The sequence below is a fragment of the Carassius carassius genome, chromosome 15 (assembly GCF_963082965.1).
Source record: "Carassius carassius chromosome 15, fCarCar2.1, whole genome shotgun sequence".
NCBI lineage: Eukaryota > Metazoa > Chordata > Actinopteri > Cypriniformes > Cyprinidae > Carassius > Carassius carassius.
Window position 1 is genome coordinate 16,834,762 of NC_081769.1, and position 25,449 is coordinate 16,860,210.

The 25,449-nt window shown below is 37.4% G+C and overlaps 3 protein-coding genes across 4 annotated transcripts; 1 reads left to right on the forward strand and 2 right to left on the reverse strand.

The window, feature by feature from the left end:
- Positions 1–152: 152 nt before the first annotated feature.
- On the forward strand, positions 153–4,176 carry LOC132158280 (cell division cycle-associated protein 3-like). Its single transcript, XM_059567628.1, has 7 exons — positions 153–333; positions 558–708; positions 863–962; positions 1,782–2,380; positions 3,145–3,484; positions 3,727–3,806; positions 3,924–4,176. The coding sequence occupies exons 2-7, from the start codon at positions 571–573 to the stop codon at positions 4,011–4,013; spliced, it is 1,347 nt and encodes a 448-aa protein (XP_059423611.1). The 5' UTR covers positions 153–333; positions 558–570; the 3' UTR covers positions 4,014–4,176.
- A 731-nt stretch (positions 4,177–4,907) lies between these two features.
- Positions 4,908–12,288, reverse strand: gnb3a (guanine nucleotide binding protein (G protein), beta polypeptide 3a). 2 transcript variants are annotated; one of them, XM_059567630.1, is made up of 9 exons: positions 12,025–12,288; positions 10,164–10,306; positions 9,893–10,035; positions 8,980–9,043; positions 7,900–8,062; positions 7,747–7,813; positions 7,454–7,655; positions 5,825–6,041; positions 4,908–5,702 (listed from the first exon to the last, which is right to left on the reverse strand). In XM_059567630.1, exons 2-9 carry the CDS (start codon positions 10,218–10,220, stop codon positions 5,596–5,598), a joined length of 1,020 nt encoding a protein of 339 aa, XP_059423613.1. In that variant the 5' UTR covers positions 10,221–10,306; positions 12,025–12,288; the 3' UTR covers positions 4,908–5,595. The 2 variants fall into 2 exon arrangements, with proteins under 2 accessions (XP_059423613.1, XP_059423612.1); XM_059567629.1 differs by having other exon boundaries at positions 12,021–12,288.
- Positions 12,289–15,172: 2,884 nt separating this feature from the next.
- On the reverse strand, positions 15,173–24,840 carry p3h3 (prolyl 3-hydroxylase 3). The gene is made up of 16 exons (XM_059567633.1): positions 24,477–24,840; positions 24,046–24,230; positions 23,768–23,926; positions 22,669–22,855; positions 22,329–22,460; positions 19,505–19,647; positions 19,239–19,328; positions 19,073–19,125; positions 18,907–18,986; positions 17,506–17,633; positions 17,280–17,375; positions 17,056–17,206; positions 16,836–16,953; positions 16,330–16,405; positions 15,649–15,789; positions 15,173–15,574 (listed from the first exon to the last, which is right to left on the reverse strand). The coding sequence occupies exons 1-16, from the start codon at positions 24,763–24,765 to the stop codon at positions 15,407–15,409; spliced, it is 2,196 nt and encodes a 731-aa protein (XP_059423616.1). The 5' UTR covers positions 24,766–24,840; the 3' UTR covers positions 15,173–15,406.
- Between the last annotated feature and the right edge of the window lie 609 nt (positions 24,841–25,449).

Here is a 25,449-nt window from a genome sequence, read left to right on the forward strand (position 1 = left end):
ACTAAAGACGTCATCAATACGCGGCTGCATTTCAAATCGCTGGGACACGCCCAATAAAAATGTATTTGTAGTCTCAGCCAATCAGAGGCGCCGAGGGAGGAACTTTGCGTTCAGCTATTGGTCTGTTTAAAAGTCGCCACAAACACCGAACTCCCCATTTAAATGCTTCGCTGGACTCTGGAGCCACGCACGGAGTTTGGATTGGAAGACGACTGAGGCATTTAATTGCTGATATCTTTTTTTGTAATATAGGTGAATAAATCCTAACATAAAGTTGATTTGATACAGCTTGAGAGATTAAAAGGAACGTAGAAATCTTGAGCTTTAAAGTGAGTTTAAGTTTATTTATTGTACAATAACTTGTATTGTTGCCAAAAACGCGACACGGTAAGAATTGCTAACGTTACTTCTTTATTCAACGTTAACGTTAATTGAATTCAAGTTTAACGCACATGAATTTTAGCAATGTTCTAGCAAGTCAGCAGGAGTCAGTGCATTAGGGCTGTATCTGCTGGTTTACCATACATGTTTTCATAAAGCGTGCTGTTTTTCAGTAGCAAACAGTGTGAAATGGGTGCCGGTGAAAGCAAACTGTCTGTGGCATCAACCCCGAAGCCAGAGGCGAGCCAGCGGCCGAGAGCAGCGCGAGTCGCGAGACTCTCAGACCCGCGTTCACCGTCCTGCGCTGTCGACCGCACACCTATACAGGTACACACACACACAGACAACACTGTTTAAGAGTCTCTACAGTAAAAGACTATATTAATTTATCGATTAGCCAGACTGAGCTGAATTATGCAATTTTCAAATCCCGTGTGGGCAATGGGCATACCAAGAGTTTATTGATTGTATTTTCCTGTAGGTGGGCGTGACTTACTCTCCTCTTCCTGTGACGGAGTCAGTCGGGCCTGTGTTTGACCCCCGCTCACCCACACCTGGCGTCACTCGAACCCCATTAAAGGGTAAGCGAAGTGTATCACATGTGGACTGTTTATGCTTTTTTTTTCTAATTCAAAATATTTAAACTTGGCGAAAAGAGCTCAAGCTGAAAGCTAATTAATTTTCATAAGCTCAGCCCTTTTTGTAAAGTGTTCACTTTTCTCAGTTTCCATGGTTGTGGAAGTATTTTCCCCGATAAGGAAAAGTCTCTCTGTTAAAGAGTTAAGCCACGAACCAAATCTACCAGCTACAAGATGAATAACACTACGACGACCACGACTTTGCAGTTAAAGGAATAGTTCACCCCAAAATTACAACTGTCATTTGCTCACCGTCCAGGCCTGTATGAGTTTATGTTGAGCATCAAAGAACATTGAGAAATGCTGTTAATCAAACAGTTTTTATGTTCCCTATTGACTTCCACAGTATTTCTTTCCCTACTGAGGTGTTCTTTCTTTGCAGAATCATGAATAAAACCCTCTTAAACAGTTTTCTCAAAACACAAGTTGAAATAATGCAGGCTGATGACTTAAGCAAATGCATATAACTTTGAGTAACAACGAATTAATATACTTTTAATGGTTTATCATTCAAAATCAATTTCCTGAAGGAGGAAATTTCTTCAGTCCTCCTATTTTAAATTCACTACAAAACAGGAGTAGTGACAGCCTTCTGTATTGACACATCCAAGTCTAACCGTTAATCAAAAAAGAAGAATGTAGGGTGGGATTATTGATCAAAGATTATAAGGTTTAAGATTTATAATAGTTTTTATGAAACCCATGTATGAATCATTGTCAATCATAATTCTTTAAGCTAAAACTACTTTGCCTCCTTTACAGTGAGTGTCACGTCTCTTGCTCGGCGGTTGAGCACCTTCTTTCTCAATGACGTCAAGTCTGGAAGCGACTCCATTTCTCCCCTTCCTCCGGTCTCCAAATACCCCCACCTGCCCAATGTGGATCTGCAAAATGAAGCAGGCCCCAGAGATCCTCTGCTCCCTCTGGAAAAAGGCCAGAGCTCATCCACCCTCAGCGGACACACAGATGCAGTGTCCACCCCTGTGCGGTCTTCTCCTTCAGAGGGCTACGGCTCCATATGCAGCAGCCCGTTTGTGTTGATCGGAGACACACAGGTGGAGGTGGAGGTGGATGCTGAGGCCTCGCTGGAAGAGGCCGAGGAGGCTCTGCTGCTCGGTGCTTCACCATTAAGGAAAGAGCTGAGTTTGAGTCTTCTTGCTTGTCGTGAAGGTGTTTACTCCTCTTCTCTTGAGGAACGTCCTCTGACTCCTCTTCCTCCTGCCAAGAGGCAAGCGAATGAAGATCACTCCTACGCGCTCTTCTCAATCCCACCACAATCCACAGAGCATGAAACGCCTGTTGATGAAGCGGTCATGACCTCGGAGGCAGATGAGGTCCTGACACAGACCTCTGAGGAACAGGTATGTTTTTGAGATTCATCAGTAGTTCATCGTTGATCTGCATGCATTTATACTACTTCCATTGAAAAGCTTGTGGGCAGCAATGATGCCTTAAATTGATCAAAAGTGACAGCAGAAACTTTTGTTTAAAATTTCCATTTCAAATAATTGCTGTTACCGTATATTGAAATGTCTATTTCTCAAAGAATCCTGAAAAAATACGAATTGTTAGTTAATTGTTTAATTTATAATTGTTTCTGGAGGAGCAAATCCGAATATTAAAATGATTTTTGAAGGACCATGTCACACCGAAGAAGTAATACTTCTCAATTTTTTTCCAATTTAATACAGGCTTTGTGAGCATAATAGGCTTCTTTTAAATCAATTAAATTGCTAAAGATCATTGAATTGCAATAATTCTGTATTTGTGAAATTATTTTTATTTATTTTTTACTTTTATACCTACGCATATAATTTTTATATTTGGATTTGTCTTTTAAATATTCTAAATTAATATTAATTTCCAAGTTATTACAAAATTTGTTAAAGTATAAATTACAGTTTGTATCTGTGGAAAAAATTTAAATTTTTAACATTCCAAAAAATATGAAATGTTACAAACAATTTGTTTTAAGTTTAACAGTTAAAGTTAAACAGATGTTTTTCTTTGTTTTGGGACCACTGGAAATATCAGTACAGGTAGGAATCTAAACTATTGGCTTGATTTAGCAAGCAAAAAAAAAAAATACTTAGCGGAACTGACTTATGTGTCTTTCCTCCGTCAGGTGACTTCTGCACTTCCAGAGTCGAGCCATGAGCAGCAGGAGGAGAGCAGGCCTCCCACACCTCAATCTGCCGTCTCCTCCAGCAAATCCAGCCCGGTGACCGGCACCCAGGTTGAAACGGTCCAGTCCGGCATCCGTTGTCTGAAGTTTGACACCCGCAGCCCCAGTCAGGCCATTTTTAAGCCCCAGTGGTTGGGTGTGGGCTTCGGGAGCACTGGAGTCAGAGCGAGAGGGGTACAGGCACGTGGAAAAACATCCGTGTCCTCACCGCTCTCCACCAAAAACACGGCCACAAATGAGAATAACAACATGGTTGTGCGTGCCAAACAGAGACCGAGAGGTGAGTGTGTGTGTCTGTTCACCGTACAGCTAAAATAAGTGAAAGCGGATGACACCATAAGCTTTTTGTAAATCTGTCAGTCTACACCTGCTTTTACATTAAAAGGTGGATAGAGGACTACCAAAACGAAGCTGTAGTGTACACTAGAATGTACTAGTGTAGAATTTAATTTTTTCCTAGCACACTCTTTCTCAGTGGTTAAAATCTACCAGACTGAGGTATTTGCTTGTTTAATTTTACAGAAAAAGTTCTGATTGGTGAGGGCAGATCGCCTCTGCAGATCCTGAGGGAGGCTAATTCACCCAGAGACCGCAACTCCCAGGTGATTGCAGTTATTATTAGTCACTAGTTATTATTTTTAAACCTCTGTGCTTATTCAACTGTAGACTTGTATTAGGTAGTCACTTACATAACAAATCTTCTTCATGTCTGTCTTCAGATGAAGTTGAAAGTGTCCACCCCTGAAAAACAGAGATTCAGCCAGATGGACAGGAGGGCCCTGATTCTTTCGCTCAAGGAGAACGAGTGAGATGAACGGAGCGGACCGGGAGAAATCCAGCCAACACTATGTATATACTACAGTTTTAAGCCTTATACTACATGATCATTTTTTCCACCCTATTCTTTACTGTTTCTTTGTGTGTTTGTAAATAAGCACTGTTTTAATGTAAATAAAATATCATTTGATTTTAGATATTGTTTCTTTTTTTTTTCTGATCTTATCAACTTGGCGTTCACAAAGCATTTATTCCGCAGTATGCCACTACTTTCAGCCCTGCAATTATTGAAAAATAATTCAAACTGTCAGCCGATCAACATTCTTCAGATATGTTTAACTCTGATGCCCACATTTATAAAAAAAAAAAGCATTGTTACTAATTTATATGAACTATTTTGTAACATCAGAACAGTTCTCCAATATCGGTTTGCTTCCGTTCAGAAGTCTATGGGTTGTTTGTATTTGAAAGAAGTCTCTTGTGCTTGCTGAGGCTGCATTTATTTTATAGAAAAAAACCGTAAAAGCAGTGAAATATTACAATTTAAAATTACTGTTTTCGAAATGAAGAGATCCTAAAATTTAATTTAATTGTGAAGAGTAAAGCTGAATTTTCAGCATCATTACACCAGCATTTAGTGTCACTCAATACTCTAATGTATGTGGAAAACTGCTTTTTTTTTTTTGTGGTAACTTTTTTCCAGAATTGTTTTATGAATGGAAAGTTAAATATAATGGCATTTATTTAATAATAAAATTATTTTTTATTTTTTAAATAATGCTTTCTTGCTAAATAAAACAAATTATTACCTTTTGGGGGTAAACTGACCCCAAGCTTTAGAATGGTGGTGTGTATGTACATTGAAGAAAAATCACATTTTTTTTCAATTTCATAAGAGATGAGAGATGGAAAAAAAATCCGCCAGCTTTGTTTTTTTTGTTTTGTTTTTTATTGGCCTGTATAAGCAGAAAAAAACATGACACTATCAAGACACTATCAGTGCTCTATCAAAAAAAAAAAAAAAGTATCTTAACACTAAACTTAAAAAGAAGCTTCAATCAGACAGTCTCACTAAAACTTGTTTAATCTACCTATAATTTGTAAACCACATTTTATAAAAGTGAAAATATTCCGTGAAGTCATTATATTCGATCTTGCGCAACTATTTTGGCAACCTCTGTCATATAGGTAGCATGATAGCACAGGATGCATTTAGATTTCAGTAAGCTTAATCCAACTAGTGTTGAAAGTCTTATTTCATATGCTATTATTGATAATATGCTGTGACACCGATGTGTTAAAGACCCTATCCAAAAATTATCTCACAAATCACCAAATAGGAAATGGCTTTGTAAATGCCCACGTTTGCAGTTAGCAGTCCCTGAAAAACAGGTTTTCTGGTATTGCATGATTTCTTTGACAAGATTATTCTACAGGTCAGCCCATCTCTAAATGAGGTTTTCTTATTCACAATCCTTCTGGTTGTGGCGGCACAACAAACATATCGCTTTCCCTCCCTACTTATCCAACTATATCCCACAGTTTCAATTGTCCCCTTTATATTTTACCCTGTCTTTGACATATTCTATGTTTGCCTCTGTTTGAGAAAGAGCCTTAGTTCCAGATCTTCAGAAAGCTATCCCATGATCCTGTGCAGCAGGCCATCCCATCAGGTGTCACGCCAATACAGCTAACTCTGTTGTCATGACCGGACAACACTCCTGTAAAAGACAAACACTATTTTATTATAGTAAATACACAGATATTTTTGCATCTAATATGCTTTATAGTTCTCCTGAGGTTGACATCCATCCTTGCATCTCTTTCTGGTAATGTGACGTACCGACTCTCTCCGCCTTCAGCGAGTCCCAGATGTTGCAGTTGAAGTCGTCGTACCCAGCAAGGATGAGTCTTCCAGAGAGGGAGGGAGCGAGGGAGGTCACGCCACACATGATGCCGGAGTCCTGGTACGTGATGAGCTCCTGGTCTGAACGCAGGTCGTACAGCTTGCAGGAAGCATCATCTGAACCTGTGATCACTGCATTGCCATTGGGGAAAAACTGAAAGGTGACACAGAGAGAGAAATGCATGCATTTATTATAATGCAGTTGAAGTCAAAGGTTCACATGTACCATGCAGAATCTGTAAAATGTCAATTATTCACTTAAAAGATGTTTACATATAGTCCACAAGAGAGTTGAATTTAATTTGCGGATAGTGTAATTTAGAAAAATGACCCGTTTAAAAGTTTACTTACTTTAGATTTTTTTTTGTTTAGTGGTAGTTGTTCATGAGTCCAGTTCGCACAACAGGTCCCACAAATTCTTTGGTTTTCCAGTATTTTTGTGTATTTTAACCCTTTCTAACAATGACTGTATGATTTCGAGATCCATCTTTTCACACTGAATACAACTGAGTGACTCGTATGCAACCATTACTGAAGGTTCAAGCACTCACCGATGCTTCAGAAGGAAAAACCATGCATTAAGAGCTGGGGGGGGGGGAACTTTTGATCAGAATGAAGATGTGTACATTATTCTTATTTGCCTGAATATCATTTTTTTATTTAATTTAGTACTGCACTTCAGAAGCTACAGAAGAAACTAACATCTCTGATCATCAAATTCAAAAGGTTTTAACCCCCCGGGGGTTTTCATCCAGGGCCGGGGCTCACTAGAGGACCTCGTAAAACTTTCAATGGGGCTTCAAAATAACGTAAAAAGTGTAAAGATAAAAAAAAGACTAAAACAACTAAAAATCACCATTTCGAAAAAAAAAAATTCTTTATAGAACCAGTTATGTAAAGTAAAAAAATTACATTCATTTTATAATAAACTAATACAAATGTATAACTGAAACTATTAAAAGTATTAAATTATTAAAACTAATAAAAAATGAATAATTAAAACTAATAAAAACTAATTCTGAAATAAAATACAAAACAAACGTTAACTGAAATAAAAAAAAATTTTTTTAATACATTAAAATGACAAACTAAAAGAAAAAGCTAAATAGACATATTTAATATCTAGTAAAAATGACAAAAGCGCATAACAATATTAGTAAAACAAATATATATTAAAAACTTACAAATTTAAAAAACGAATTGAAAAAAATAAATATTATAAAAGGTGTATTAATAATCCTCAACAACAGTGCTCTGTGGGCATTTTTATAATTTATATACATCCTTCTAGTTTTGCCAAATGTTAAAATATTTTAGTAGTAAGAAATGCTTAGAATTTTTTTTTTTAAACGGTTTAATTCTTGTGGTCTTGAAATATTGTTGCAGACAATGAGGAGGTGTGGGGAGGGGGTAAAATATTCCAAAAAAGGTAAGAACCATTGGCTTAGGATTTCAAATCCTGATGAACAAATAATAGTATATTAAAGTCTTAGCAAGCCCCATTCATTAAAAAAGTAAGTAATCAATATTTCTGGGGTTATGGATTTAAAAACTGATCATTCTTACCCCTATGGCATTAATGTCACTCTCATGGCCTCCAAAGGTCTGTCTGCACTGGCCATCACGGATGTCCCACAGTTTGGCTGTGAAGTCACAGGCCCCTGAGATGAAGGTGTTGAAGTCAGGGGCCACACCCAGAGACATACAGTCACCCAGATGTCCCGCAAACACGGTCTTCTGCGATCCTGTCTCAATGTCCCACAGAACACTGGAAACAGGTCAGAGGTTACGTTGTTATAACTGCTACATTTTCTTTGCTATTTTAGTCTATAGCTATTAGAAGTCTAAAGCGAATGTACCAGGTGCAGTCTCCAGAGCTGGTGATGATCTCATTGTCATTCAGGAAGCGGCAGCAGGACAGGTAACCTGATCAGCACAAGACCCCCATACACAGTCAAAACAGAGCTGCAGCTAGCTGATGTGAAATCTTTCATTGGTTCCCATACGCTTACCTGTGTGTGCTGCGAGCTCACGCATGACCTTTACGTTGCCATCTTTGCCCTTCAGGTTATAGATGGAGCACATGTTGTCAAGTCCTCCACACGCCACCATGTTTCCTGAAGGTGCGTACGCACATGTCATCACCCACGAGGACTTCAGTGGGATCGCGTGCACCTAGACCACAATCAGAGAGGATGGCTAATTAATATTCTACAGATTGAGGTTTATTAGCGAATGGTAATATATACATTGAGCCTTATTCGTGAATAAGCTTTAGTAAATATGAATAATTGGTGTGTAAAATGGACCTTTTCCTTTGTCTGCAATGAAAAGGAAAGTGTAGCTGTTTTAAATCACGTTTGTTCATGAATTAAACACATTTTCTCATTGTTAATTAACTGGTTAACTCATTAATTCTGTTATTATGCTAAATAGTGCTATCAGAATGCAATATCATCCGTTTGCCTTATAGAACACATAACGTTTGGATGTTTTACACACCGTTTACATGTTTTTCAGAGCAGGTGTACAAGTTTTTTCATTTCAAATAACATTTGGAAAATATGAACACTTTCATGAACAGTAAAATAATTAAAGAAAATGTATTTATTTGATTTACTTCTAATACTTGTGGGAATTGTCTTATTGCACGATTATGTGCCTTATAAAGTGAGATATGAAATCACAAATGAAAGATTATAAAGTTAGCTAGATAGCTAACAAATAGTCAATTGTTAGATATAGTCGCAAAAGCACTAAATAAAATCAAATTGACCTTGGTTTATGATTAAATATGTGGCATTAAGCAGCTTCTATAACCTATGAGAGCTGAAACTGTCTCAGTCCTGCTTTCGTGCTTCATGTCATTTAAATACGTCTCCTCTCTCCTGCACACAATGTGACCACTGGCAGGTACTGATTTTCTTAATAGCATTCACCAGAAACGATTTGCATTTAAATGTGCGTGGCAGCAGCTCCAAGTTAAAGCATCAGATTCTGTCATTTGTCATTTGTAACAATAGATAACAATAGGCTCAATGATTTCTGGCCTTTTTTTTGTAGCAAAGGACTAAGACCAGACTTTTCTGTACCTTGTTGGTGGTGTAGCTGTCCCATACAATCAGTTTACCGTCCTGAGATGCACTGACACACAGTCTGAGAGAAATATCAAAAAAGAAACATCAGGTTAGAAAATAAATGTTCTGCATTTCAGTATTCTTTAAATACTGTAATACTATTTCTTAACATTTTGAATTAGAATTTATTTTATATTTCCAGTTTTTATTTTAATTTTAGTATTTTTATCATTTTTATCAGTTTTTTCAATATTTATATTTTTATTTCAGTTTAGTAATTTTACTTAGTACTAAAATTGTATTACAAGTTTTCAAAGTTGAACTGTAACTTAAAATCTAATATTTACATTTTATTTGAATGCCTAAAACTAGTGAAGAACGTTTCTAACATCACCAAGGTTACAGGTTTGCATTTTAAAAGGACGTATGAATACTAAAATCGTAGGATTTTACAAGCTATATATTAAATATATATCACTTAACTATTATACTTATTAATACTTATGACTTGGACCAAATGTGAAAATAAAGGTACAAGGTAAAAGGAAAATACTTTTTTAAGTGGTTAATCCAGTGTTCGTCTCAAGTGAATTTACTTCAACACGCACACACACACACACACACACACACACACACACACACACACACACACACACACTCACTCACTCAAAACACTTATGCAAAACATCTAATCCCTTTCCAACCTCCTTTCATTAAACTGAAAGTTTTTTTGGTGCAGAAACCAAATTTCTTAATCACATTCAGACTTGCATCATTAATACAGCTTACTATTGTATCCATGTACAAATATCTGTTTACATAATCATTCATTTCACTTATCTTTGCCCAAATACAGTGCATTGTGTGTATTTGTATATGCTTGCAGAACAGAATGTATTGCTTTTATTTGCATATAGATATAGTTTACTTTGAGTCCCCCCAGTGCACGGCATAGATTTTGGACAGATGTCCTCTCAATGTCTTCCTGGTCTTTAGCTGGACACGTCCCACAACAGCTGTCCCGGCCACATGATCCTGCAGCGTGAGGTCCTGCACTGCTTTACGAGCCGCCTGTAGAGCACAAAACATACACAAAACTGAAATTACAGTGGATCTAGGACTGAGAATCAGTCGGTGATATTCTGTAACATCTTCAGAGATGTTTGTGAAGGTGTATCAGACATGTTCTTGACACTAACAGTAATCTCATCCTTCAGACTCTCCGCCTCCTTTCGCAGTTGTTCCATTTCACCCATGGCAACGGTAGTCAGGCACGGTCACCCACAGATACAGACAGGAAGTGAGGTCAGTAGAGCCAAGAGAATGCTGGGGGAAAACTCTCCTGAAAATGAATATACATTCCATTGTTACATCAATCATGATGGTGCAATTTCCTTTACTGCTTGTGGCATGAGCTCATTGTTGTTGCTTTCACTGTAATGTATATTCAGTTCCGTCGCTCAACATCTATTTGCAATTCAAACTCCCTTCAACCTGGTTTGCAAATCCTTACAAATTAGGATGCATGCAAAATTTCACTCATACCACCACCACAAACATACAAGTGCATAATGAGTCAGAGTCACACTAGAAACTACTTTATCAAATGCCATGTAATCAGATATTACATACATAGATGGTTTAGTTCATAAATACTTTAGGTTTTGGGTACTGCTCCAAGAATAATGATTATTGTGACTATTTACAGCGGCTTTCATAGAAACAATAAGCAAAACAAAGTAATTCGATTTTCTGTTAAAAACATTCCTGATATTATTGATGAGGCTTGACTTTCTCAATACAGTCATCTATAGTAATTTTGCCCTTCGTTATGGATGGTTCACCCCAGTTTGCTTGAATAATTAGAGTGCTGTCGTTTGCCATAACGAAAAGCTTTTTTAAAGTAAATATTGAGTTATTCTTAAGTCTGAATATCATGTCTTACCTTACAAAGGAAGATTAATGTAGGCTATTTCCTTTTGTTGAATTGTTTACTGAATCTTTGTGTCTCTCCAGAGCTCTCATGACCAAATGACTTTTGCCTAAAATTTGTGTGAGAGGAGAAAGCGAGAGAGCAAAGGGTGTGGATGGGAGAGAGGTGGACCAGTGGGAGGTCCTGTAATGGGCATCGAAAATAGCCCTGTTCAGGAACTCAAGGTGACCGTCATACCTGGAATTTTTGTATTTGTCATCAGTGTGAGTTAAAGGGCAAGATAATGTTATAGTCAACAAGACCGTGAGCACTCAACGCCATAACCAGAACGAGACTAATGAGAGAGAGAAAGAGAGAGAGAGAGAGAAACGGGGATGCAGGAGAGAGTGAGTTTAAATCCTCAACACTGCTGAGATTTTAAGGGAGGCCTTTTGAATCAAATCTGCTCTCATCCGATTATTGACTGCTCTTTGCATCTGGATAAGAGCTAGAGTAGAGATGGGGAGGGGGATAGGGGGATAGAAACGGAGAGAGGGAGAGATGGGAATGGGTGTGAAAGTGTGGCCTATAGCCATCGTTTGAATCAGAGTTTTCGGCAAATGACTTTGTTTAAAGAACAGTCTGCCATAGTATCATCAAGTCATTTCCAAACCTTTTATGGTTAAAAAGTCCTATAACTATTTATTTAGAACCTAAAAATAATTCACTATAATCGGATAATAATTAGGACATTTATAATAATACAAATATATATGTGCACCTCTTTAAACATTAATCAAAATGTAGAGAAACACTACACAATGCATTTTTTATCCAATATCTTGCATCTTCTGATATATTGAAAGCCTTTATTCTGCCTAAAATAAAAAGTAAAGTGTTGCCACAGCTCCAAAACGAACCAATTTTTTTTTTTTTACAGATTTAAGTCATAAAACTGATTGACATATATGTGATGGTGCGGTTCTGGTTTAAAGTGAAGTAGTTTATTATCATAATCTTTACTTTGCCATGTTTGTAAGTAAGAACTAAATCGATAGCAATGTATAAAAGGACTTAAAAACGTCATCACTTCTTGACCATGTTCTATTCTGCAATAAAAAAATAATCACAAAACCGTCTTCACTTACCTGTTCCTCTGGGACGTTTCTCCACTCTATTTGTATTTCTTATTCCTTATCCCTTTCCAACTCTCTGTCCACTTGCCTTTTTCTCGGGACAATGTTCATTCAGGTTTTCTGCTTTACGCACCTTCTGATCCCTCTCTCTCTCTCTCTCTCTCTCTGTAAACTCTGTGATGCTTTTGTGATGGGCAGATGAGGATTGGAGGGGATGAAGTGAGATCAGGGCTGAAAGGATAAAGCCTGGGATGGAGAAAGCGAGAGGGAGGGAAATCTGTTAGGAGAGGAGAGAACAGAGAGTAAACGACAAGAGAACTAAATAGTGGAGAGAATCAGGTCATGGGGTCACGTGACAGAAAGACAGGTGTGAAGGGCCAGGTGAGGGAGAAGACAGGACACATTTCATTTTATATATATAAAAAAAATTCCAAGATGATGCCTATCCATCCATTTTCCCTTGAAATAATAAACAAAATGAAAATGTTGGCTAAAAGTAGAAGTGTTCTATGAATAGTGCTCATTTGGATGGTTTAAGGCTCTTTTATGGACTGAAAAACATAGATTGACAAAGTTTTTGAACTACATTTCCTAAGCCTGATCCTAACGATCTGCACTGATGATACATCCATAAACTTTAAACGTAGATGTCCTTGAAAACCTAAACTTTTTAAGAAGCCACCAGACAAGGGTCATATTAGTCATGAATGAGCAGGCAGAACATCCACAAGATTCTGGAGGAAAGCTGAAAACAGTAAATAATGGACTGGAGACACATTTCTATGTAAGGAATGATGAGCGGTTTCAGATCACTGGGAGCTGGTGTTGCGAATCTCGGAAACTTTCAAAATGAGCAATATTTATACTTTGAGATGAGTGGAAGGCTTTGTGATTCAGCTACAGTATGATACACACAAGGACCGCTAAGTTTTATTCTTAAAGAGTGTGAACACTGTTGTAACAAAACATAACACATCATTCAGGAACAGAAATGTGTGAGGACCAGGAGGGAATTTTGTGCAACAAAAGAGCATAAAAGCCTGTGAACATTTAAGGCTTCGCTTAAATCAGTTTTAGTGTCCTGATTTAGAACTGACAAACTATCATTATCATAAATATAACTCGTCCTCCCCCACCGCGCCGAACCAGACAAAACAGCATGGTGGATAAAATCATCACCCGATTTAGCAAGAAGGGGGAACAACGCGACCCATGGGTGAAAAGGATTATATTCTATTAGAACAAAAGGGAGTGGTTTACTTTTGCATGGATGAACACTGAGGAAAGGTTCAGTGTCATGTAAAAAGCCCTTTATTGTAATGTATAGTTAAGATGTGTGCATTTATATAGGATTGTCTATGTGTGTGAGGGTGGATCAGGTTTTGCCTGTGTTATGGGAAGCAATAGTATGGAAATGTTTAGTACACAGATCCAATATCACTTTTCTTTTCCCCTCTCTATGAATGTATGTTTCACTCTGTCACACTGTGATTGACGTTGACTTGATCTGTTATAAAAACATTATCACACTGGCAATGGCAAATCATGCACATTTATTATTCAGCTACACGAGTATTCATTTATTCATGTACATTTAAATAAAATGCCATTGTTCAATGGTTTAAAAACAATCAGAGCATGAAAGCATCCTAGAGCACTGGCTAAAAATGGACACACTGTGAAAAACCTGCTGCAGTGTGATCACATTGAGAAATCCAGGTTAAAAAAACGCTTCACTCTAAAGAAGCCATGCTAAAATGTATGAGAGCGGACCATCGACTGCTACATTATCACTATTAATATCCACACTCTTCAGCACTGGACAAAATCCTGCGCACAACATGTGTCGTGTAATGTTATGTTACCATGAGGGAGAAAGAGATTATTCAGTGATAGTCAAACATTGATGGAAACAGGTCAGAAGGGTCTTAGTCATTTACCTAAGAGGTACAGTACATCCATACATCTGCTCTGCTCTTAAACTGTTTTCCAGGCCTGCTGAGTATCAAATGCATAGGATGGTATTAACACCTTATGAACCATTAGCCATTATATCCTCTATTTTACAGCGCAATGTAGATTAATTCAAGTACAGAGGATCAATGGCCAGTGTAAGACAGACAGGAGTCCGATTTTTGGTGCATTAGAGGAGGGTCAGTGGTGTTAGGGTTTGGGTTTAATGGAAGGGGTGTCGTGTTGAGATGGGCAGTCGAGGTATGAATGATTACACGATTTCTTGCTTGGATTATTATTCCATACTCTAAATGGGAGATTTGTAAGCTTCATAAACAAATGCACTCATTTATGAGGGATTATCTGTAATCTCGCTCTCCATCTCTTTCCCTCCCGCCCTCTTTTTCTCTCTTTTCCATCAGTGCTAATGTACCGCAGGACGTCAACACCTCCCCTCCTCCCTCTGTCCTCTCACTTGTTGTCTAGATGTATTAAACACTTGCACCTTCTGTCTTTTTTGTTGCAGTTTTGATTCTGAGAAACAGTAATTAATGAATGATAAATTAAAGGTGCGCAGCACCTTGCTGATCGTTTTGAGAGTGGTCTTGGATCTATATTGACACCTAGTGGTGAGGATGCAGTATGAAAAAAAGAGAGGCATGCATTAATGCAAATGATACTGATTTTAAGGTTACTGATCTTATGTGAATGTGAAAAGTCGCCACACTTCAGTTTGTTGTTTCTTCATTGGATCAGATTTGAAAAAAAAAAGTGGTATGATATCATTTACTCATCAGTGGATCCCCTGCAGTGAATGGGTGGGTCCACACAGCTGATAAAAACATCACAGCAGAAGCAATGAAACATCTTAATGATTCATCTATTACCAACACGTTTTGTGATGTTTTTATCAGCTTTATAAACTCTCATTCTGACGGCACCCATTTATGCTAAAATTTCCAAATTTATTCAATGAAGAAACTCCTCTAAATCCCCTACGGCCTTAGTAAATTGTCAGCAAATAATTTTCTTTTTTTGTGGGGTGAACTCTGTCTTTATGGGACAACATTTATTTAATGTAAAAAATGTATTTAAAAAATGTATTTTCAATATGCAAAAAAAATTTAATAATTTAATGAAGGAAATTTTTCGATAATAAATGCTAATTAAAAAATTAAAAGAATAAATAATTCCTTGAACTACAAAATTTGCCCATTCACTGCTTCTTTATTTATTTTTGAATTATATTTAACCAAAACAAAAACAGACATACTGAAACAAAGGCACAAATACATGCACACACTCTCATACTTATAGAGACATGACCATGTGAAACAGTCTTGGATAAATATAAACTAGTGTCCATGAAGAGTCAGTGAATAATCAGGCATGTGATGTCCATGGATGTCTCTTTGCTGATTGGCTCATTCATCTGTCTTTCTTACAGTTCATCCCGCCTGCCTGTCACTCTTTCTCTCTCTTTGCTCCTTTCTTTGCCTTGGCTTCTTCCACTGCGGGCAGTTTTTACAGCACTCTCGCCATCACCCTTCTCCTCTTTTACTACACTCTTTCCATTGGCGGCCCATAATTCTTCAGCTTCCTCACGTTCCTAAGATGAAGTTAAACATACGAGTTAGAGCACATACATACACCACTTTTAAAGTTTCCATAACAGTTTCTCACCATATCTCTGTGGTGCTTTTCAGTGGTGAGCCAGAGAGCCAATGCACATCGTCGACCCGCCGTGACTGCAGTAACACCATGGGGATTGACAGGTCCTGATGTAAATCCAACCAGTCGCCCGCATTTTGGCTTAACACTTGCCTGGAAGAGAAAAAAAAGAGAGATACTGAGATATTGGGTCTCTATTACGAATCATGCATTTGCATTGAGTATAGCAAATCATGGTTCAACAATAACATTTGTATTAAAATTCATTCTAAATGCAAAAACAAAACAAAAACATGCAAAAACTATACTCTGGGTGGCCTTGGTGTTAAAATTAAATTTTATACATACAGTAGATATTTTATATTTCAATGGCAATAAAAGGATAGAAGCTGTGCAGAAATGGCTAACCTCAGGCATAGTTTAGGATATTTATTAATATTACTCCAGATTGATTAATATAATATATTATATATAAGTCTAAATTCATAAAATATTAGAATGCTGTGACTAAGGCAAAAAGAAAATCTCTTTCAAATAAGAAAAAAATCCATTCAGTTACTAGCGAGAGTATTGTTATTCAGGAGACTTTATTACATCCTTTTGTATTCTATTAGAAATAGCTTATGAGAAACCTATAAACAGGGATCTAAATGAATGAAAAACATTTAGTGAATAGTGGGACATGAATCTTACAGTGACTGTTTTGGCATCTCGATCAGTGAAAAAGAATTCACCTCCTTCAAAATCATCATTCAGGTAAAGAACTGCACTGCAAAGGCAACAGGATACAGATAATCACAGTGTGTTCATAACAGAAAAAACACGTCATTTACGTCAGTCATTTGTAGGATTTTACAGATAAACATGTCTCCTTTCTATTCAAATGAGGCTCACTGTAGAATATGCTGGATCCACAAAAATCAGCACCTCATATTATCAATGTTGCATAATTATTCCCAACAGAATTAATTTTTAAAAGTAGTATTTGCACACACTTTATAGTGAATATTTCCAGCAGAGATTGACGCCAATTTTTTACCTGTGTGATGTTTACTAATTTTGTAAGAAGTCCTATCCTGAATTTTACCACACATCATCTGAATCTTGAATCTTATGAATCAAACGAGGAAAAAAAATCAGAAAGCCTATTTATTCCTAGTGAATATTCTTTGTGTTTTGCCTACAGCTATCATGTGCACCTGAGATCTCGATGAGTGAAAGCAGGAGCTTCTCTCCAGCACTGCCTGGTTTCTGGCTCCAGGATGCAGTTATCCACATGAACTGGGTGAGAAAGGTCCGAACGCCCCTCCTGATGTCCTTCATACACAGAGTCATATATGCACAAAGTAAACCGTTAACCCTCTTAATAATGTGTGTTTATGTGTGAATGACTGTTCCTGTTAGAGCACTAATGTGTACCTGGGATGGCGGAGCGGCACACTAAGTGTGTGTAAGCAAAGTAGAGAACCGAGTGACTTCTGAAGTACGAGTCCATCAGAACTTTAACAGTCTCCCCGATCTCATGCAACAGCCTGGCATCTGATTGGTTAACCAGCCCATCTTGAGCCAACTGGAAAAAATATATTTTCTAGTGTATTATCTAGCGTATATGTAGTGAACATGTCTTTAATTTTTAACTTTACCTTAAGTGCTCTGAGAACAGTCAAACCCTCAAACTTCTCATGCGGCGTGTGAGGAGAGCGTCGACCCCGGTAACCATCGCCCACTGATGCTGCAACCTATCATCAACACATGCAGGATGTGATTTGAGATTCCTGCAGCTGCTCTCTGTTTGTAGGCTGATGGCATTGCACTTATAGCAACAGGAATTCAAACGGCAGATATTCGGATGATTATTGAAAAGCTCACGGTAGCAAGCTGCATCACGCGATCACATTCAGACTGCGATAAAACTCCATCCAGAACCACACGGTTGGTGCCATTCAGCCCCTGATCATCCATAGTGATTGTTACACCAACCACAGGAAAAGGACCACCTGAGTCAAAGAGACAGGGAGTGGAAAAGACATAAATGCATGATGAAGAAGAGAAGAAGATTATACATATAAAAGCTTTTTGTAAGTCTGTATACCGTATTTTTCGGACTATAAATCGCACCCAAGTATAAGTCGCATCAGTCCAAAAATACATACCGGTATATAAGTCGCACTGGACTATAAATCGCATTTATTTACAACCAAGAGAAAACATTACCGTCTACAGCCGCGAGAGGGCGCTCTATGTTTTCAGTGTAGACTACAGGAGCACTGAGCAGCATAGAGCGCCCTCTGGCAGCTGTAGACGGTAATGTTTTCTATTGGTTCATTTCTCTTGGGTTCATGTCAAATTAATTTTGATAAGTCGCACCTGACTATAAGTCGCAGGACCAGCCAAACTATGAAAAAAAGTACGGACTTATAGTCCGTAAAATACAGTATAAATATATAGTAAGATAAGATATATATGCAGCAAGATTTGTAATGTTTTTTTTTTAAGAATTCTCTTCTGCTCGCCAAGCTTGCATTTATTCTTTCCAAGCAATAGCAGTAATATTGTGAAATATTTTTACTATATAAAATAACTGCATTTGAATATATTTTAAAATGTAATTTATTCCTGTGGTCAAAGCTAAATTTTCAACATCATTACCCCAGTGTTTAGTGCGACAATATCCTTCTGAAATCATTCTAATATTCTGGTTTGCTGTTCAAGAAACATTTTTATAATTACTATTATCAGTATTTAAAACTGTTCAACACTACACATTTTTTAGGTTTCTTTGTTGAATAGAAAGATCCAAAATCAGCATTTATCTGCAATAAAAAGCTTTTGTAACATTATACACTTTACCATTTGAAAGCTTAGAGTCAGTATAATTGATTTAAAGACATTTAAAATGTTACAAAAGATTTCTATGAAAGATAAATGCTGTTCTTCTGAACGTTCTTTTCAACAAAGAAACCTGAAAAAAATATACTCTGCTGTTTTATAATATTACATTTATAATAAAACATAATAATAATATTAATAATCAATATTTCTGAGCAGCAAATCAGAATATTAGAATGATTCTGAGGGATTGTGTGACTAGAGTAATAATGCTAAAAATAAATTAAATAAATGAAGGCATGTTGAGCAGAAGAGACTTCTTTAAAAAAACATAAAAATTCATACTGTTCAAAGACTTTTGACTGGTAGTGTATGTATATACTGTACTGGTATATTAACACACACATTAGAGGACTGGATGGACAGAAACAGTGCTCGTACCTGCATAAAATCCACTCTCATCCACTTCTTCCACTTTCTCACCCTGCTTCAGTTTCTCAAGAAGTTTTTCTTTCTCTACTCTGAGAAGAAGAAAAGTTTGAATCTGCCAGGAAAAGCATTTCACCAATCCCTTTCTATATTGTTTTTATCTATTTTCCTGTCTCACCTCCAGTTTTCTCGCAGAGATTCGGGGACAACGTCCTCAGGAGTCCACAGATCCTGATGGGGACAGACAGTGAGACTGAGGCCTTTTTTGGCAAGTTTCAGAAAGGGGAACAAAAGGTGAGAGGTGAAAGACAAAAAAAACTCAAAAACAACATAGAGGTATATACCGGGTCACTGAATTTAAAGTCCAAGTTTGCCATCCCAAAGTACAGTAGTCTCTTCTCTTGCAAAGCTCTGCTGATATACTTGGCAATTTCCTTTGAGAAAAAAAGATTAAGTGGTCATTTATAGTCTGTATTGATCTGGATCATTGACTCATCTATTCATCCATCCATCTAACAGACAGACTCATCTATAAATGCAAACAGTATTCTTTCTACCCATCTCCTATGTGTCATAGTTACTCTACCAGTCAGTGCATCATATACTGTACCTGCATGGGGCCTGTTTCCTGTGCCTCTGTGTCGCCCTCTAGAGTCTGAGTGTAGAGCTCCAGATTACTGAGGAAGTCTGAATCTGTGGGGTAGAAGAGCAGCAAGGAACGCAGGGTCTCCACCGCCCCCTTCAGGTCACCAGCTGCAGGACACCAAAGACGAGTAACAATAAATAAAGAAATAATAATAATAATAAAAACAAAACAAAACATTATATATTTTGGATGAAAAGCTTAATCTTAAAAAATAATAATAATGAAAACCACAAATGTTACCTTACTGAACTAACTGAAAAAATACAAAGTCTGAAGTACTAAAATTACTAAAAGCAACACAGAAATAATATTAATTCAAAGCTAAACAGAAATAATAATAAAAACATTTATAAAAATAACAAACACATAAAAACTAAAATTCTAAATATTATTAAAGTCCCCTCCCCCCACCAGTCAAAATTTTGGCCCTTAAAACGTCTTTGATCATCAAATTTACATATTTAAATGTTTTTTTTTTCACTTGTGAAAATAATATGAATAAAAATAGCTTTAATGCAACTATACACCCTTGCTTCATTTACTATACACAGATCTATGAAAACACAAATTATAAGAAGAAAAACTGAGGATGAAGGAACCTCAGATACTTTGATCTCCTGAGAAACAGACAATACAAACATACACCGGCATCTTCGAGACACCCCACAGAGTGGAGGTGTAGGAAACGCCCCTCTCACATATGTATCAGTTCCTTCTCATCCCCTTCTGTACCCATCCTCCCTCCACTCAGTTCACTGGTCAATAGTATAAATGTTCTACATGTTCTACAGTCATGTCTGGTATCATTTGAATTGTCTCAGGGCGACTGGTACAACGGTCTCAGTCTTACAAAAGTACACTAAAAGATAATACAGATCCAAAGAGTTAAGAGATATTTTGTTTACTGTAATGAGAGTGCCTTTTTCCAGGTTCTTCCATGTAAATTACCTTCTGTTCCTTTTGAGGTGTAAACTACCCCTGTCTGGGACCTGAGTTCATGCAAATTCTAATTGTTTGTACATGCCTCCATTTGGGGGATGTTTCATCTTGGTGTTGTATTTAAAGTTTGCAGCAAAAGGGTCAGGTCGCTTCTGTAGCCAGATGAGCCTAGAGTATGAAGTGTGTCCACACTCTCTATACTATGTATTTTTCTAAAAGTCAAGTATGCATCTTAAGCCCCTTTCACACTGCCATTCCGGCAAATACACGGGTAAAGTGTTCCGGCAATTGTTCCCGGGTTGCTAGATTTTGCACTTTCACACTGCCAGTGATTACCTGGGATATGTGTGTGCTTTCACACACAACACGTAAAGATCCCGTAAAGACACGTGACATCAGGGCGTGACGTGTAATGTACAGTACGAGTCGAAAACATTAGGCACGTTATACTTTCACTGAAGCAAGCGAACGATCTCGGCGTCAGAGTGGAAAGTGAGGAACTAACTGATCTCTGCTTCATTACAGTTTCCACATATTTTTTCGTCACTAAAGTTGATCTTCCTTCAAAACAGCCGGTAAAAGAGTCGCGCGATAACGTGCATCATCACTTCAACACGGCATTAGATCTGGCTTTTGTTCACACAGCGCTCATCCCGGGTTGAACCCGGCAATGTTACTAGGTCCCCGACCTGGGTTCAATGCCGGAATCAATCCCGGGACGTGGTTGCTTTCACACAGAAGGCAACCCGGCAATGTTCCGGCAATATGCCGGGTCCGACGTGCAGTGTGAAAGGGGCTATACTCTTAGATTAATCTTTGAGAATTTTAATTGTCTTGTATTGATTTGATATCTTTGGGAGACTGTGTAATTGGCATAATACATATTTACCTGACTGATAATAAATTGTTACATTTGATTTTATTCTGTTTTTATTTTGTTGTATCATTGTTACCACATTTCCTGTGTCAGGTTAGTAATGGAGTTAAATTCAGTTGATATGGAGCATAGGGCAGACCAACTGCATCTTCAGAGATACGGCTAACACTTGGTATTAGTTCAAGTGTACTTAGATTGTAAGGGCTTAAAAGGAATTTCCGTTTATGTCAACTGGATGTTGTTCGACCAACCTAAATAGGTTTAGCCTAACCTCTGTTTATTGTAATATTATTCTAGTGTGCCTGGCGAAGCCATGGCATGACCATACCAAAGCTTCTATCAGGGAAAGTAATGCTGGTCAGCTTATATCTATAGTTGTGGTCCTGACCTCTGACTAGAAATAACGTTGCTTTATTCAAGTGTGCACAAATCTATGGGGGCTAATTAAAAGTACTTTTTGAATGAGCACACATAGGAGTGGCCATCTAAAGTATTAGCCAATTACCTCTGTCTAATAACCAAGACTGACGAAAATGTGAGCGCAATATACGCTAAGGCCAAAGCGATATTTTTGAGCGACATGAGCACCCGAATGAACGAGTACAATAATATTAAAGAATAAATAGAATAATCAAATTTCAGAATAATAATAAGAAATGTTCAAGCAACCAATTCATATGAAAACCTAAATTTGAGGTCATATTAAAATGGAGTCAGATTAGATTTAAACTTAAATTGAATAACTTTGCGAGCAGAAAAGACTGAACACGCATGAAACCTTCAGCCATCATGGGCCAAGTGCGTGGACCTTACACAGGTATGGCTGTGAAATGGGGTTAGGCTGAGGAAAAGTTTTCAGTCAAAAGATTTTTATTTTTATGCTTTAACCCCTGAAATCATTTATAAATATTCCAAATCATTTGTGACTAAACACTGTTAGGGAACATCAGTACAGTCTCAATGACATCTGACCTTTGAACTGTGCTATATGTAGGTGCTCGAGTTGTAAGGGCAGGAAGTCCTCCAGAGCAGAAACTCTTCCAGGTCGCGTTGACACTAAGGTCACACACATCTGTTTGCATGACAGCAAGGAGAGAGAGAGGTCTGAAACAGAAACAGAGAAAGACTCAATTCACTGAACTGTTATATAATTGCCAAAATATGCCATTAAAGGTGCAACAAGCTATTTAAACTGTTTATAAACGAGTTAATTATTTGCATATTTTACTATTTCTTGAAATAACATGATGTTGTACTACTAATAGAAACTGACATAACTTGATAGAGTTGGTAAATAAACATCCCTTTTCACCTGCAGCTCTCTCATAAACGCCTTGAACGGTGTCTGGCTCCTCCGGAATGACCCGGGACGCCATCACACATTGAGCTCTGCAATCTTCTGTCTGCTTGAGCGTCTCATTCACACACTCCTTCCACCTCTTCACTGCCTTCACCCAATCAGATGAGCTCTCAGCCAGAACGGCTGCATCATACTTCTCCTATAAAATGATAAACAATGATACAAAATGATGTGAAGATGGCAGAGTAACTAAGAACAGCGGTAAACAGGACAACTAATGCAGTTCATTTCAAAAGGAGTGAGAAAAAGAGACGAGTGAGGATGGTGAGGTGTAGAGCAAGTATGCAATTCACAAAAGTTGACATTATCCAGACATTTATCTTAAAGACATAAGACAGCTCGGTCAGTGTGGGAAGAATCGCCAAAATAATACTCTAAACAACAAAATCTAAATAACTATTATGATTCACAACAATGCAATTACACTGCCAGCAGACATCAGTTTGCACACTGAGCACATGGATTCAGCTTACTCATTCTATCTTGTAGTGACATTTGCAACAGTGTTATTTTTATTATTATGTATCATCATCTGTATCAAGATTTATTTTTATCCTCATACACAATTTTTCTTACATACAAATAGGTAATGTTACATATCAACCGAAAATGTGTAGGCTGAAGCTTTATCTTATTTTTCCTACTTGTTTCATTATAATTCTTATAAGCATCACTTCTGCTCATTTTAATATATACCAGATGCAAACACAGTTAATTAAGCCTGTCATAAATAACTGAAAGTTACATTTTTCATTCATTCTTTACATATACAAATTATTCAAATTATTGTGTACCTCATATTCATTTTTATACTATTTTGAACTAGCGTTGATTTTAAATTTCAAAATGTTTAATTCTCATTTTTATTTGTTTCAATTTTAATAATCACAATTTTGTAATTTTTGTATTACTTTTTTATATTTCTTTTAAATGTATTTTTATTTTAGTTTTGTTCATTTCAGTACTTTAACTTATTTATTTCAGTTAGTTGTTTTAGCTAACAGTAAAAATGCTGATCTGCAGACTGCAGATTCCCTTCTGTCGAACTCACCCAGTGTAGCTCCTGCTCTCTCTCTCTGTCCAGGAAGGATTCTTCTTTCACTCCTAACAGTCTCCTGTACTTCTCAATGTTGTTCCTCATTTCCAGGTGACTCGGATTGGCAACAAAGAATGTGTGAGCAGCTGAAGCTGCTTTGGCCATTTTATCCAACTGTATAACAGAGGAAAAGGGAGCTTTAACTCACAAAACAAACTAGGGTATGTTTACTCAGACATCTTCCAGGTGTGTTGCCTGATTTCATGTTTAAACACTGTGATTGGTCATTTTACCTTGTAGTAGGTGACTTGCAGGTAGTTATAAGGGTTGCGTGTTCCAAATTCATACTCAATGTCTGAAGATACTGGGAGCAGAACAGCAGGAGAGATGCTTCGACCCATACAGAACCTCACACACTCAGCTCGCACCTGGATCCAGTCTAGTATCCCCAGGTCCCAGAGAGTGAAATCCTCTTTGTCTACAGACACACACACACATTAACATTCATTAAAGTGTATTAACATGCACTAAACTTGATAAGTAATGGAAAATTTCAGTTTCTAGTTTACAATGCATGTTTTGTATTGTTGCATTAGTTGGACAAAGTAATGTACTATTACTGTAAATGAATGAGTTACTCCAGGTCACTGAAACACACACACACGGAGATGGAAATTGCGCAAACACACTTTTTTTTGCAGCTGCACAAGACGTTGGCAGTTACCTAGTTTGGAGATTTTGTCATCTCCTGCTGTTAAACAGTCGTCGTGACATTTTCGTCTGGTCTGAAGGAGCTTGTCTCGCGTGGAAATGGATTTCTCCAGGAACTCCGCTGCGCGCTCCCAATCCTCCCTAAAATATGCCCGAACCCCGCGGTAATAGAGCTCATCGTACGGAGCTGAGAGTCCAGAGGAGCTCTCTACAGATACTCCGCTGCCTGCAGTCATAAAGACATAGTTGAGCACGAAGAGGAACGCCACGTATACAGAGCTTGTGTTTGAGTGTAGCGCCATAACGCAGGACCGTAGGGACTGTAGCTGGGATGTGAGGAGAAGAGAAGAGAAGAGGGAGGACGTCACACACACAGGAATGAGGGAATACGTGCCTGGCAGCGAGACACAGCACGACAGAGGAAAACTAATGTGTCTGTTCGAGCACAAATTTGCTCGTACATCAAGTGAATGCACCATGCATTATTATTTTGTAGTATTTTCTTACTTACTATATAATTAATTAGTTACTAAAACAAGATTTAATTCATATGGTTAGAGACTTTGGGTTAATCTATAGTAATTCACCTACATAAATAAATTAAAATATAATTGGAAGTATTCATTTTAATAACTAGATTTAAAAAAAAATTATCATTAACTAGTGCTTTTATGTTTAACTAATTTGAAATTATTTTAAATCAAAAATTTCATTTAAAATTCACACCAAGGAAGGTAACTATAACCAGTTTTAATGATCGTTCTTCTAATTCTATGAGAATACACGACGATTTTATTGGAATTACTTTTAGAACGATTTGCTTCCAGCTGATAAACAACAAAATCACTTGCAGCCAATCAGAATCCACCAGACTTTAAAGAGCTCGAGCATTTAAAGCGGCAGGCTTTTAATGAACAAACGACGTTTTTGGTGTGAACAGGTTTTTTTTAGGGTTTGTATTAGCTAGTTGTAATTAGTTTATATAA

Coding starts and splice junctions, on each gene's coding strand:
- LOC132158280 (XM_059567628.1), top strand. CDS start 571: ATGGGTGCCGGTGAAAGCAAACTGTCTGTGGCATCAACCCCGAAGCCA. Junction 709..862: donor TCGACCGCACACCTATACAG/GTACACACACAC, acceptor ATTTTCCTGTAG/GTGGGCGTGACTTACTCTCC. Junction 3,485..3,726: donor TGCCAAACAGAGACCGAGAG/GTGAGTGTGTGT, acceptor TTAATTTTACAG/AAAAAGTTCTGATTGGTGAG.
- gnb3a (XM_059567630.1), bottom strand. CDS start 10,220: ATGGGTGAAATGGAACAACTGCGAAAGGAGGCGGAGAGTCTGAAGGAT. Junction 10,036..10,163: donor GTCTGAAGGATGAGATTACT/GTTAGTGTCAAG, acceptor TGTGCTCTACAG/GCGGCTCGTAAAGCAGTGCA. Junction 5,703..5,824: donor GCTGAAGGCGGAGAGAGTCG/GTACGTCACATT, acceptor TGTCTTTTACAG/GAGTGTTGTCCGGTCATGAC.
- p3h3 (XM_059567633.1), bottom strand. CDS start 24,765: ATGGCGCTACACTCAAACACAAGCTCTGTATACGTGGCGTTCCTCTTC. Junction 17,376..17,505: donor GCGTGATGCAGCTTGCTACC/GTGAGCTTTTCA, acceptor TGTTGATGATAG/GTTGCAGCATCAGTGGGCGA. Junction 16,406..16,835: donor TTCACTCATCGAGATCTCAG/GTGCACATGATA, acceptor TTGCCTTTGCAG/TGCAGTTCTTTACCTGAATG.